The sequence below is a fragment of the Fusarium solani genome (assembly GCF_023522795.1).
Source record: "Fusarium solani strain SB1 chromosome Unknown bctg00000006, whole genome shotgun sequence".
Classification (NCBI taxonomy): Eukaryota; Fungi; Ascomycota; class Sordariomycetes; order Hypocreales; family Nectriaceae; genus Fusarium; species Fusarium solani.
In genome coordinates, this window is record NW_027072151.1 from 2496616 (window position 1) to 2511209 (window position 14594).

A 14594-nucleotide genomic window follows, 5' to 3' on the forward strand; every position below is an offset into this window, starting at 1 on the left:
CGTCTTTTTGGATCAAGATGCAAAGAGAAGCAAGATTGTTGGGTGAAGTATGTTTTTGGAGGATGGGGGAGAATTGTGGGAAGTAGAGCGAAGCGAAGCGAGGCGAGGAAGGTACGAGGGGTGAGGGTGCGAGGTGATGGCTGGCTTTGATAAGAAGGTGCTGAGTGTAGGAGGACGCAGGACGCACCGGGGACGGCGGGCGGCGGGTTTTGTTGGTTGGGGACGTTTAGACAAGGGGATCCACAGAGTATCCCACTAAAACCCACACTTAGGACCCACCCGAACCGCTTGCCGGGCAGGGAGATGAGGGTGGGCCCCAAATTTAGCGAATCACTGCCCGCAAACGCCCGCCCCGCCTGCTTTGCCACCTTGTTATGATTGGGTTGACGTACAGGGAGCTAACTCTCTCTGGGACTAGCATGTGCCACAGTGTAATCTTGGTGGCATGCTAACAGGCCACCCTTGTCCCTGCCGGGAGGGTTGCTGAAGGCGGCACAGTGACGAGTCGAAACCTCTGAACGGTGTCGCTGGTGCGTCCAAGGGCTAGTCAGCTCCATCCTCTGCTAGCAGCCATTGTTGACGATACCTGGTCTTCGCGGGGCTGGCATGCACAACGTGCGGTATCCGAAACCCAGCGGCTACCCGACCTGGTGCCAGGCCATGCCCTCCAACTCCGGCACGCCCAGTGCCAGGTCGACGCGGCCGTCTCGGGGTTCCCCATTCCAGTCTTTTGTCACTTGACCGCACCCAGCTTGGCCGAAGCGTGCCCCCAGCACACTCCAGTGGGTTCTCTCCTGGGCTGGGTGCCTCTCTGAATGGGCTCTGAATGGGCGCTGGTTCTCAGCTTTGTTCCCCCAAGTTGTTAGACCGTGCAAGCGTGCGCCTCTGTTGACGACCTGGAGCCCATCCGCAATCCTCCCGTCCCCAAAATTGCCATGGTTGGAACATCCCATCCGACAACAGGGCTGCCAGGCAGGCTTCCAGGGGTTCGCATCGTTCGTCAGGTGAGAGATGGCAAGCCGTCTAGAGAATTCCATCCTCAGGCACCGTCTTGGCCGCGTGCTCTCCCGGCTCCCCTCTAATTCCCCTGTGCTAGTGCAGCAAGCCCCTTTCTGAGAGCGCTTTCAGGGCCCTCGAAGCCGTGTAATTAGGCGCTTTCCCCTGGTGCAGCGCTCCCGTCGCGGGCCTTGATTGGATTGCTCGACGGTTTGTTTGTTGATTTTCTGAAATTGTTATTATCCACTGCGAGTGCGCGTGAGGCAGAGGAACGGGACTGCGTTTCTCGTCTGCGACTTCTGACCTCTGGTGCCCCGCAATCTTTGATTACCACGGCACACATATCCAATGCGATCTAGATGGAGGTCGAGTGTATCATCCCGCTATCGTTGCCGCTGCCAATCCAGCGGCATCGTGCAGAGCGCGAGGTGAGGCCGTGAGCGAGGTAAGGCGAGCTGCAGTGCCGACGCCCACAGCCCAGCCCCGAGCAAGCAAGGAAACATCCATTCGCGTTCGATCGCGGTCTGAGCTCCAGCGACGGACATGGTGAACCCTGCTGGGCTGCCAGGTTTGGGGTGATGCAGCCCATGTGTGATGGATGGTGAGTGGGCTGCGGTGGGATGCTTGGTGTGTCTGTGTGTGCTCGCTCCAACTGAGGCAGTGAGCACTAGCCATGGACAGCACGGTGCATGACCTACACTGTGGGCAGCCCGTGGAGCAATTCCCGGCTTCTGGGCCACCTGATGGAGGGCTGGCACCGGCCGTGACTGGCGGCCTCGAGACCCTTCCAGGTTCTTGTCCAAGTGAATGAGCGGCGGGCGAACGAGGCCCAAAGTTGTGTCAATCGGCGTCTGGACATGGGTCCATTGGAAACGTGGCGGGCTGACAGGGAAGAGATGAAGGTCCTGGACACTCTCGCACTGTGCCATTCTGTCATTGTGGACATGTCGGGAGACGCTCTGCAGATCGCGACCCTGTGCCCTGGACAGCCACCGAATGGGATGCCGTTGATTGTGCCCCCCAAAAAGTCGGACCATTCTGGGACGTCGCAAGCCATCGCCACGAGAGGCAAATCGAGAGAGAGCGAGATGAACTGTCGCTTTCTGATCTCTGGGGCTTCTGGAAGTGCCGTGTGATGTTGTTTGCCGAACTGTCCGTGTACTGTAGTGTAGGGTAGCGCTATGATGCCAGATTGAGTGGCAGGACAAAGCAAAGCCCAGACCTTTCTTTCTTTCTTTAACAACAGCAACCACCAGCCTCTCAGAGTTGACAACCATCACGGGTAACCCAGGCAAGGCCAGGGATGGGATCTAGCCATCGCCTGCGGTACCTGAGCTGGCCTGCTGTCCGCCAGAAACGGATCGTCTCATCCCATACCCAACCCACGCCTGCAGGTTCTGCGTGCAACCCGCACCCGCACCCTGTAAACTCGCCCTGCCCGAGCAGGGGATTCTGATGGGACGCTCTCTCTTGTGTGCCCTGGATTGGCGCCCTGGAGGGCCCACGCTCCACGCAACCTTCACGCAGGAACTCCTTCGGCCACAGCGGCCGCAGCGCGGGCGTCTAGGTACAGTGTTGTATGCCGCGTATGGGCACTCACTGTGTCAAGATCAACCCTAGAGGGTGCAGCGGGTGCATCGCCAATGCAGGACAGGTAAGATTGTGCGTGCGCTGGGACATGTCCCGTCGCCAACGATTATCGCTCGCTGTCGACGATCAGATCAAAGCCAGGCGTTTGCGATAAGGAGTGACGACGGCGGCAAAGTAAACAAAGGGCCAGAGAACGCCAGAGAGGTCGCCTTGCCGCCTTGCCGCCTTGCCAAACGGGTTCTCATGCCCGCCGCCGCAGCTGCACGCACCACACCCTCTCGAATGCCGTCGGGTTGTTCTCTGGCAGTTCTGGTGCTGCTCGCTGGCCACCAACCACCGCCTCCTCTGGCGCACACATCCAATCGATCTCGGTTAGATCACCACTGATCCATCATGCCCTGCCACTGGACTGGTCTTTGATGATTTGATCGTGGCCTCCCCGTCCAAGCGCCTCGTCAGGCTTCCCTCCTTGTCCCGTCCACCACGCCACGAGCATGCCCGGACGCTGTGTGTCATTTGCCAGAGCATCATGCGGGGAGGGGTTGGCCGATGGCACTATCTATTTTGGGTAGGCTGTGAGCCTGCTAGCGGAGGTTTAAACCTAGTGCTTTGTTCCTCGTCGTCCGGGCCAAGGGGTTGGGGAGAGAAGGGAAGGGAGGGTTGGAGGGCTGGAAGGGGAGGGCTTCGCCCACGCCGATCCGTCAAATGTGTGGTCCCTACGAGAACTGTTCGTCCCTCAACTCTCCAGATCTCGGGACTACCACCCGAAATGGTCATGCTTTGTGCTTCAGTTCACCTAGCGCAAAGCCTGGGAGAATCTAGAGCTCGGATGGTGCAACTCTGCACTGGATTGTCCACAAAAGTCAAACCTGCCAGGCTCAAAGTCTGCGACAGCCCGGACACGGGCGCTGACCGACGAAGCAATCCTGTCTACCCTGAAGACACAGAGAGACAAAGATTGTGTCCCGTTTGGGCGCCCTGCAGAACGATCCCTGCATAGTCTCAGGCATTGCTCGGACGTTGTCGAACATGGTCTCGGCATTGAACAACTCAAGGTGACTGACAGGTGCTCCCACTGGATTGAGTGAACGGCCGGCTCGACCCCACGAAAGATGTTGAGCAAGATGGAGAGACTGTGCGAGAGAGATCACTCCATGAGAGAACACTCGATGAGGGGGAAAAGCCTCCAAGCCTCCTCACCACCATCACCAGCTGCATCATGGCGCAACCAGTCACAGCATCAAGACCTCATCCTTCATCCGTGATCTCTGCATTGAACAGACCATGCACAAGAGCGCACGCACACATCAACCAGTCCAGTCACAGTGTTGAAAGAGAAAAACCTCATCACTCACGAGTCGAGTTGAGTTGTGCCCTCCCTCCCCCCAGACATGAGACGAGCCATGATTTGATACACACCGCGTGCCATCTTTCTTCATCGCCACACCGCCATTTCCGACGGACGGCCTATGGCGTGTCTCGTCGGCTACGGCGCTCCTCACGCCGATTCGACTGGCCTGTCTCACCTGGCGGAGAAAAAAGAAAAACGCGCTTCTCGTTCGCAAGTCCGAGCTCAGCCCACGCGGAGCCACCCTTGGGCTGAGGCTGGGGTGGTCTCGGAACTCCGTCACAGAAGGCGAGCCACCCCGCGCGCCACAATCCGGGAGCGGGAGGGAGAGATGATGTCAGTTGCTTGTTTGCTTTGTCCTTGGAGATTAGTCTCATGATGAGCCTCCCTTTGGATGGATCCAGGTTCAGCTTTTGACGTTTGGGAGACAAACATGCGTCATGCCGATATGACTCGACCTTCCGACAACGGCCGTGTCCCGTTAGCTTGACAACTTTCGCAACCTGTTCTTTTGCATGACGAGGCAGCACACAAGGCTCCATGGCTTGTCGAGTTGTGCCCCGCCGTTGCTTATCTCTATCTTATCGCTCGGGCTTTCACCTCCAGCCAATCCGCACTCAAATTTGAGGTTAAAGACAACCAACTCAATCCCGTTGCAACTCACCGACGAGCGAAACCGTCAACAGCCCGGCACCCGGGTCAAGGAAAACGAGACACCAACATCAAGGCATTGGCATATCTTCCCATGAAGGTAGTTAATGAAGTCTAATAATGGGTATAATGGCAGATAAAATAGATCTAAAACTGTGTAATTGCAGAATACCTCTTGTCGTATTTCTGTAAATTCTATATAATTCATTTAAGTCATGTTGCTATTCTGGTGTCTCTGCCCCGCGTGCCTGGACAACTTGTGCGACGTTGCCAACGGTCTTGTTGCCTTGGAGACAGTTGGCCCTTTGTCCAACCATGAGGTCGGTGAGCGGCGACCCCGAATGCGGCCTTAGTCTCCTCGGCCTGTTACACAGGCCCGTAGCAGATGGCAACGGCCCTAACGCTTAGCACATTGACAATGGAATCGAAGTCCTGGTGGTCATGATGACTGATCAATTTTGAGGTCACAAGTGTGTCAATGGTTTGCAACATGAAACGCCTTCGGAATGAGTGAAGATATCTGCTTTATTACTTCAACTAGCTGAGAGTATTGCTTCTATATAGGCCTTGAGAGTCTCAAAAAAATCTGTTGGCGAGTGAGAGTGTGCTTGCTTGTCATTGGCGAGTTGAGATCACTCGGTCCTCGACGAAGAGGAAATATCAGATCAATGATAGCAAAGCGTCTTAAGAAAAGACCAGGAATGAATTATTCTAATTCTATCAACAGTTTCATTCCTATCCTTTATTCTAGATTTAACCACCAAGTTTTCCAAACACTCATATCAATGTTCAAGTTGATCTATCAAGTAACTATTAGACCACCTGCACGGTGTCTAGAAATCCTTGAAATGTACTATCTCGGCGCATTTACATAGACCACGGGACTAATAATAGACCTAATGTAATTTATTAACTAGGCCAGAGCTTCCCGCATATCTCATCATGTGTAAGAACGGAGGGAACAAAAGTGAGGCGAGACAAGCCCCATGGCGTCAGCGATTCCAAGTTCTTGGGATGACCCGAGGGAGCAATACTGCATTGCGATCGAGATAGACGATCTATGGTCTTAATGCAAGGGGAACTGGCGTGCCACGTCATGGCTTCTGCCGGTAAGTCAGTTCTCCCTTGGCTGACGACGTCGCTAAGAATGCTGAAGATGTTTCAGCCTGCACCAATATGTCTCGGACCGTGTTGCCTGGTACGACACCCGACCGACTGGAGTATTTGGTGAATCCTAATAAATTGCGATCACTTTGGATTTATCGTTTGAGTTTGAGTACCTCGTATCTAGGCATCTGGTCGGTATGGATCTGAGGCCTCCAGTGACATTCAACTATTTGCTCTTCGAGTGATGTCTTTGGTGTTCTCTATTAGAAGGTATGGATCCCGACCTGTCACTTTAATTTAATCCATGGTATTTTACTATAATGCCATGCCAAATTGGTTCGTATGGATGGTTGATAATTCATTAAAAGCAAAGTTCTCTGTTATCGTTCCGTGGACCCTAGATACGTCGACTCTACCTCTATCAGACGAGAAGTTAATGTATAAGCTACTATGTTTAATAATCCGAGACTTTTAGTCTGTTGAAGTTCTATGAGGTTGTATCAAGTCTGAAGTCCACGAAGGCAGTATATGAATTGACCTCCGCACTGCGGCTCTTATTTCATCTCGGAATCTTATACGGGACTTAAGTTTCCCCCTTTAGCATCTGAGGTGGTTCGATATGTAAACGACGCTGGCTCAGTATCTTGGATGGCCCCACTGGACGCGGCCATCATTGCACTCTTACGTGAGGTTTTACTTATGTAACTCCTCAGAGATAGAGCACCGGCGTCGGATCCCTCGGTTAGAACGTTAGGTCTTGGCAATCGGTCGACTGGCTGGCCCTGTTCGGGTGTACCCGTTAGTTATGGAGGATCAAGCAAGAGCCTACAGGTAATTGTGGACTAATAATTATCGTAGGGATGCCTGATTTGCCTAAGATGGTCTCGGGATGAATAAGATGGTGACATGTAAGTTGTTGTGCTCGAGTTGATCTGAAGGGCCCTGAACGGAGTGATGATGCGGGTGGTGAAGTTGCTGGTTGTCAAGTTAGTCTGATGTCTGCAATTGGGCTTACTTGGCCCCTTCACATATTTGCAGAGCTGGCTTGTATACTTCATGCATGATATGCCTTATGTTCAAAGTGAATGGCCAATGTCACTCTGCGCCCTGAGAATGACGGTCAAGTCTCCACCGTAGCTCGGCGCTTGCGGAGCTTTAAACTCGCCGCTTCGCCATCCCGTTCAACGTCAACTCTCTCTTCTTACAACAACCGGTACAATTTGTCATCACATTTGGTGAGATTGCCATGGAACTCCTGAATCTTACAGAGAGCCCTTCGTTGGCGTTCATTCTATTCATTGTGACTTCAGTCACTCTGCCTCTCCTCATCCTCATTGTCTTCCGCCGCCAATCTGCATCAAACTCGTTGCCGCTGCCCGACCCTGATGAGATTATCAGCCTTCGTGTGTATCCGGTTAAATCATGCCGCGGCTTCGAAGTAAAGTCTGCCAAGCTCTTGCGCACCGGTCTGGACCTGGATCGCAACTGGATGTTCATGTCAGCTGTGAACCATGAATTCATTACCATTCGGCAGAACTCAGACATGACCCTCATCCGCACGGCATGGAACTCTGATACAGACGTGCTTACTATTACTCTTCGTGATTACAAGATTGAGATACCGGCGCATCCGACTACTGAATGGCTGGAAAGCAACGCTGAGCTGAGTAAGGCCGAGATTTGGGGCGAGAAGACAGACGCTTGGGAATATCCCGCAAGTCTTACCCAGCAGATATCGGAATTCCTCAAGATGGACGTTCGTCTAGTGTATAAGGGACCGACACCTCGTGTGCTGCGCGGTTGTGGAGCGCCTCATCGTTTGGGACGCACTGAGGCCATCAAATTTGCTGACATGATGCCTGTGCTGGTGAGTTGATTTGGCGTTGTGGCAACGTAACATTGCTCATTGATATACACAGGTTGGCTCAATGGCGAGCATCACTGAGCTCAACGAGCGACTGACACAAGCGGGAGAGGACAAGATTGACATTGAACGGTTCCGTCCCAACATCATCATTCGTGGCAGCATCCCATGGAACGAAGACGGCTGGAAATCACTACGGATCAACGAGGACCAAAAGCCTCTTGATATGGACGTCGTATGCCGCTGCCTACGATGTCATGTGCCCAACGTCGACCCAGACACAGCTGAGAAGCACCCACGACAGCCCTGGAACCAGCTGATGAAGTATCGAAGAATCGACCCGGGGCTCAAGTTCAAGCCGAGCTTCGGAATGCTCTGCGCACCGAGGACCGAGGGGACGATCGAGGTTGGGATGAAGTTTCGGGCTACGGCCATGACCAACGACCACTTCTTTCTCAGTCCTATGAAATGAATATGTCAGGTATGAGAAGCCGGATCGTTGCCTCAATATCAGAAAAAGAACCTCAGTTTGTAATTGTAGAGGACTGAATGCTGAAAAGGTGTTCTTATTAGCTACCAATTTGGGAAATAAACCTTGAAATGTCGGATATGCTTCTCTGTTGCACCTACTCTCTCAAACATCTTACGTGTATCAAGAAGAAGAAAATTTGCAACATTTCCGGTCTCAACTTCTAAAGTATACGGTTCAGATACTGTACTATATGGGTTGAGATATATACTTGTCACACCTGGTACTGGCTTCTAGTTATTTGATAGATGTAGAAGCTAATGATACTGATGGCAACGACAGATACGGAGCCGACAATGCCCCTGTGAGAGTGGCACAGTGATGTACTTGAACCCGAACAGGCTTGTTGAGAGGTATTCTGAGTCTGATGGGTTAGCTGACCTAAGACGTTAAACGAGTAAACGGGAGACTCACTTTGGCTGAGATCTCCTCAACAAACATCGTGACGAGCATGTAGCTGGATATTCTATTAGAACGACCCTGGGGCGAGGATGTAGCTTCGAAGTTTCTATCTATCCCCTTTGATTCTTCTTGTCTTCAGACAATGCTATGTACTATATCCAAGTTCCATCTCTGAGCTGCCATGGCTCGTTCTCTAAACTAGACTAATGTAAGCAGCGGTAGGTTTTGAATAAACTGATACCAAGCCTTGATACTCTAATAGAGCCTCTTGATGGTTTGAGGATATACTGGTTAGAAACTACAAGACTTTAAACATACAGTCAAATATATATTGACGACCGAAGACGCAAGGGTCAACGCTCGGCTCACTTGCATCAAAAGCATGCATGAGGGAAACCAAATCACATGGTATTGCTTCTGTTCACACCGGAGATATCTGAGACGTACAACGCGTGACTCGTCAAGTTGTGGAGAAGAAACGCCCTTGGATCGACATGAAGCGCGCCCTAGTGTCGATATAGGCGCCTCACTGTCAACGTCGAGCGCCCTGTGCCATGGACGCCCTCCGTTATCAGCGGATCGTTGACAGCGGCGTTCCTGATTGGCAGTTTCTGCTTTGTGGATTGTTTCCTAGTCATGATTTGGTGTGTAAGGTCTGAGCAGAGGGGATGATTCCATGGCGTGCAGTTTGCACAACTTGACGCAAGGTGGAGAGGTATCAGTTGAATGCTGCATGCGGCCGGTCCGGTATCGAAGTTCCCGCCGGCGGCGCATTTACGTCAGTCATGAGCTGGGGAAGTTCATCATGGAAACTAGGTGGGCTAAGTTATTGTGTAGGTATCTGCAATTTCGGTCCGCTGCATTCTAGCTGAGCAGGCGTGTAAGCATCTTGTACTTTTCAGTACTTTAGTATCAGATTTGTGGAATTAAGTGGTATTTTGAACGTATTTAACCTGATATCCTTGCACACCAGAACGAGTGATCATCATGAACGCCAATATAGCTAATTCTAAACCGCTAAAATTGAAAGACCGGACATTGGTTAGACATACTCTAACCGTGACAGTGCCGTAGCCGCGTCAAAGGAAAAGTTGATAAAACTACAATAAGTCGCAACTGTCATGGCGTCGACGTAGTTGGGGCTTGTAAGTGTTGTCTGCGTCCCCGGCTTGAGGGGCACACCTGAGGCTACAATATCGTCGGATGGATCACATAGCTCGGGGTACTTGCTGAAAAAGACGGGGTCGATCTTGTAGTACGAGGCTCCGCAGTCCATCTTGAGATGCTTGAAGGCGAGGTACGCGTACTCCGGGGATGAGAAGAGCGTCTTGATGTCAGGCGCTGGGAGGGATGCCATGTTGTCTATGACTTCGTCTTCGCCTTGTTGGAGAGCCATGCTTGCGATGAGATCTGTTACGCGGATGTAAACCTTCATCAAGGAACCCCCTACTACCAACTCAGAGAGGGTTGACTCGACAACGTATGCACTGACGGTATCGCAGAATATCTGGTCAACACAGGGGTTGGCGGCATGGAGTTGTATAATCCGATCTCGTATCGACGCAAAAGGGATCCAGTCGACAACGCAAGGGTACTGCCCTTGCAGACCAAGTTGAAGCTCTGTCGGTCGATATCGTTCGTGCACTCTTGCGTAGGTGAGGGAGCAGGGCAATATTTGCCAAGCAGTGAGCTCGATGATGTGGAAGAACCTCGTCTTTGCGTACCAGTTCATAACGTCGGGGCGAGTGACGCTGTTGAACATGGCTAGCACGGTAGAGACAGACTGATAGAGTCTATATGGCATGTAAGCGTAACCTGTTAGCTTTTGGGGTTAATAGACTCACGTTTGGCAAGACCGGTTATCGAGAATCGTCGGCTTCAGCTTGGTCAATAACAATCTCTTCAAGATCTGGATGTGGTCCGAGATTGGCGAGTTGGAATCGACCCATCTCAAACCGCTCGTGGGTCTGGAGGACGCACAAGACTCGATGGCATCGATATATGACTGGCTGCCCATCTGATAGTTGAAGTTCCAGATATTTGGTATCCTCTGTAGCTGTAGGGGGGACTTGGATAGGTTCGGGTCGATTGGGCCTACGCTGTCTATGACGTCGCGGAGTAGGCTGGATCTCGCTTGAACGGCGCCACTGGTTGGTATTTCAATGGTAGAGTCGACGTCGGTTGGGAAGGATAGGTCAGGGATTTGGATAGCTTCGAGGGCAGCAGAGGAAAAAGATGGCCAGGAACTGGCCTCAGACTGTGCTTTATCAGCAGCAATGGAGTAGTCCCTTGATGGCTCGTTCTCTTCCTGCTCCGAATCTCTCTCTTCAATCCTTGGTTGACGAGGCAGAGAACTCTCAGATCGACCAAGGATCTTGGAAGATGATGAAGCTATCATCTGAAGCGTGACTTGTACACCTTCCAACCGCGACTGTAGCTCGGTGATGTGAGCGCGTAGACGGCCATTCTCCTCTTCGAGCTCGGCGACTCTCTCATTGTCTGGCTTCTGCGAGGCTTCGGCTCGGTTTCTTAGATCCCTGAGATACTCGGCTTGTCTTCGACGAAAGGCGCGCTGGGAGAGACGGTTACGGAGTTTCCTTGACACGAAAGAATAAGCGAGTAACTATAAAGCCGGATGTGATAGAAACAAACCTCTTTTGGTTCTTGTCCAGGTCGGATGATGTGTGCTCATGCTGTTCATCAGTAGATGCCCTCGTGGAAGCCATGGTGTAAGTGAGACAAAGAGTGTAATCTGCAAGACGGTACGATGACGAGATAAATCCATGACTGTACATGTCTGGTCGCACCCTGGCTTTTATACTTGATAGCTGGCCCGGTTTTCATTGGTGTTATGCCATACCGGGCCGGGACCAGGTAGGCCGCCGGCCGGAGTTGTACAAGATGGGCAGCCTCAGATGAAATGACTCGGCCACGGCCATCATCCTGGCTGTTAGTTGGAAACACTCACGAGCTTGCTGGCAACTATGGCCCCCCAGCAAGAGACTAGTGAATACTTGGTTGCCATAAGGATTAGCTATAGTATTTACTGGATAAGACTGTAATAATAGCAGCTCTTGCTCGCATTCTTGTACATGATACTCCGGATCGTGATGGATGGTTCGTGGGGAGTGACCCACCACGTGGCATGCCATGGCGCTGCGCCCTATTGTCAAGGGCTGTCACCATCTGCAGGAGGGGGTAAGCACATGCACGGCACTCTGGATCAATGTTCTAGACTTGAACGGATTGCGTTCGACAATCTAATATAATAGTATGACGAACATCTGCCCGCGGAGACAACATATACAATGCCACTCTTCTGCCACCAAATGTTGGTAGCTTGACCCCGTGGAACCCGATAACCCTATACTACCCGCTGATCTTGTTGTTATGCCTATCGTGCCGTTTGCCTTGTAATTTCCTGCTTATTAGTAGTGGCTCATCGCAAGAGCCAGCTCAGTCCTCTTCAAAACCCCCTTCGAGCTTTCTAGACATATAGTCGTCCAAGGTAGCCTCGAAAGCGCCGATCATCTCAACATACCGACGCTCAATCTGACGTTTCTGCCCAGGATGGGAAATATACTTCCACGGGGTATCGACCATGCCACGCAGCTCGTACGCTAGCCTGCTGAGACACTTGAACAAGGGCGGGAACTCTGATACAAGGACGTGAAAGTTGTCTAACGAGATGTCCTTGGCTTTTAGTCTCGCTAGGTGATCAAAGCTTCCGTCGCTCCAACCGTCGAGCACGCTCTCAGGTGAGGGTTCGTCGTCTCGGCAGATGACAACCCAGAGAAAGACGAAGAAGAAAGAGTCCAGATCATGAAGACACGAGCGCTGTCCGTGTTTCATCAAGTCGATTGACATGAAGGGTCTGGTTCCAACGATCTGGTCCGCTGTAGTTGAGAGGTCTGCTACTTCTTTGCTCAGGTCAAGGTCGATTAACATTCCCCGCGGCTCCCCTTCTTTCTCAACATCGGGGATGATAATGTTTCCAGTGGAGATATCCCGATGGAGGATCCCACCGTCGAAGTATAGAGAACGATGTGCCTTGAGGGCATCGCGGAAGGCCTCGAGTAGCTCTGGGATGTCGTCGAACTTTGATATGGGGCGTCCGGACGGGGTGACAACCAGGCAGGACATGTCCAAGTCCCTTGACGGCGTAGCCGCTGGATCAGCACGTGGGAAGTCCCTGTGCCTTATAAGCTGCAAGCGTTGACAAAGGTTGGATGGTTTATCAACTACATGATAGCTGACCAGTCGCACCACTCCCTGGACGTTTCGCTGCCTGGCAAGCCGTAGCATCTCTTCCTCCGGGCTTCGGGATCGCGACCGCCATGAGAACTTGACGACGTATTCGTACTCGGAACCAAACGTCCTTGCTCGGTAGCAAATGGTGCATCGGCTCACGATCTTGCGGGGATGTACGAGCGGCGTTCGTTCCAGGTAAAGCCTGGGCTGAGGATAGTAGCCATGAGCCGGGATATAACTCCCTATACCATCATAGCGAACGCTTGGATTCACGCCCAACTCGATGTCACTCATCCATTGGTAGTTCTTAAGGACGTCGACAATCAACTGGTTCATAATGGTGCCGGGCCATATCGAGTTTGGGTCAAAAGGTGTTGATCCAGAGCAGTACATGCCAGATCGGTCAAACACCCACCGCTCGAGAGAAGAACCATAGACAAAGTATCCATGGACAAATAAACGAGTAGGTTGGCTCTGGAAAACCTCTCGGGCGCATTTATACAGCTCTCGAATTCCTTGGTGATATCCAAAGGCGGTGTCCACGTGAAAGCCGACGACCTGGATGCTGTCCCAGCTGAAAGATCTGTCGGATTGGTAAAGCAGAACCGGTTGACCACCAGCGGGACAACGATGGGTATGTCTTGGTGGATAAGTTGAAAAGATTGCCAGACGTTTCTCTCTGCGAGCCCAGGGGCATAGGGGATACACCTCGTTGAAGTTTGTGGCGTGAAGGGTGTGGTCTCTGACCTCACCCCTGGGTCCCTCCATGATGCTGTCGAGTGATGGTTATGCGGAAGACATTTGGGACTGAGATGATGTGCTTTACATCAGAGTCTGGAGCTTGTGTGTGGTTGATCAAATAATATGAGCAAGTGGGCGAACAGAGTCTGATGCCTGTTTGTGATGTTGAATAATGGATGCGAGAAGTGATTGGGTTGATTGTTGAACATGTTTTGTAAAATGAAGTAACAATTAGGGAAAAAATTGGCTTTCTTTGTTTGTTGAAGGAAAAGGGAGGAAATGGAATATTAATAGGAGACGCTTTGTTTATTATTATTGCTTATAGAGTTTGTTGTATAAAGTTTTGTCTTGCAGTGCATAGCTTTGTCGGTGTTTACAGTGCCTGATTAGCGGCAGAACCAGTTGTGCAACCGACGACTTCCTGTGAATGAGTTTAATGGATACATTCACTTTATCGATAGGCAGGGTTTGAACTTTATGGCACTTATTTTGAATCAAGTGATCTAAGATAAACTCCTCGGGGATAAAGTTCACCAGGCACTGGCAGGCGGATATGCCATATCCCGGCGTTAATGCAGCATTGAGTTGGCCATGTGTTAGAAACTTTGTTCCCTCCTGTGGCTAGCTGTCTGGAAGAGGATATCAAGACCGTGTTCTTTGCTACTATGCCTGATACACTCTTTGCCTTTGCGGGAACGAAAGTGAAGCACTTAACAAAGAGGGATAATATTATACGCAATGGGATGGATCTCCCACAAGTGACAAGAGTTGACTCCCACGGTTTGATGCATTCCTTTCAACTCAGTGGAAAGAGAGAGAACATTGATCCCACCCTGTTTGCATCTGTCCGTTTTCATTTATTCAGAAAAGCTTTGATCACCATCAATATTGATTTTTTTCTTCCAAAAATTGAAACCCATTGAAATCTCCTCCTCCACTTGAGCAGGAAACAAAAACCTCAACGACACAATGACCAGGCAGAAACAAGTCATTTCAGAGGCATCCACAGCCTCAAGACACATTCACCTGCCTAAACAGACGAGAGCGGGTTTTCTTGACAGATATTTTACGTTATAGTCTGTTGATCATTACTAGTCTGTTTCCTATATGGGAAG

General features: G+C 51.3%; 3 protein-coding genes across 3 annotated transcripts; 1 reads left to right on the forward strand and 2 right to left on the reverse strand.

Moving 5' to 3' along the window:
- Positions 1–6938: 6938 nt before the first annotated feature.
- Positions 6939–8028, forward strand: MRS44_010485 (uncharacterized protein; the record flags this gene model as incomplete). The annotated part of the gene is made up of 2 exons (XM_046284580.2): positions 6939–7559; positions 7612–8028. The coding sequence occupies 2 exons, from the start codon at positions 6939–6941 to the stop codon at positions 8026–8028; spliced, it is 1038 nt and encodes a 345-aa protein (XP_046128485.2).
- A 1501-nt stretch (positions 8029–9529) lies between these two features.
- MRS44_010486 (uncharacterized protein) lies at positions 9530–11213 on the reverse strand (the record flags this gene model as incomplete). Its single annotated transcript, XM_046274124.2, has 3 exons — positions 9530–10280; positions 10332–11084; positions 11140–11213. The coding sequence occupies 3 exons, from the start codon at positions 11211–11213 to the stop codon at positions 9530–9532; spliced, it is 1578 nt and encodes a 525-aa protein (XP_046128483.2).
- Positions 11214–11943: 730 nt separating this feature from the next.
- Positions 11944–13506, reverse strand: MRS44_010487 (uncharacterized protein; the record flags this gene model as incomplete). The annotated part of the gene is made up of 1 exon (XM_046278835.2): positions 11944–13506. The coding sequence occupies one exon, from the start codon at positions 13504–13506 to the stop codon at positions 11944–11946; it is 1563 nt and encodes a 520-aa protein (XP_046128482.2).
- Between the last annotated feature and the right edge of the window lie 1088 nt (positions 13507–14594).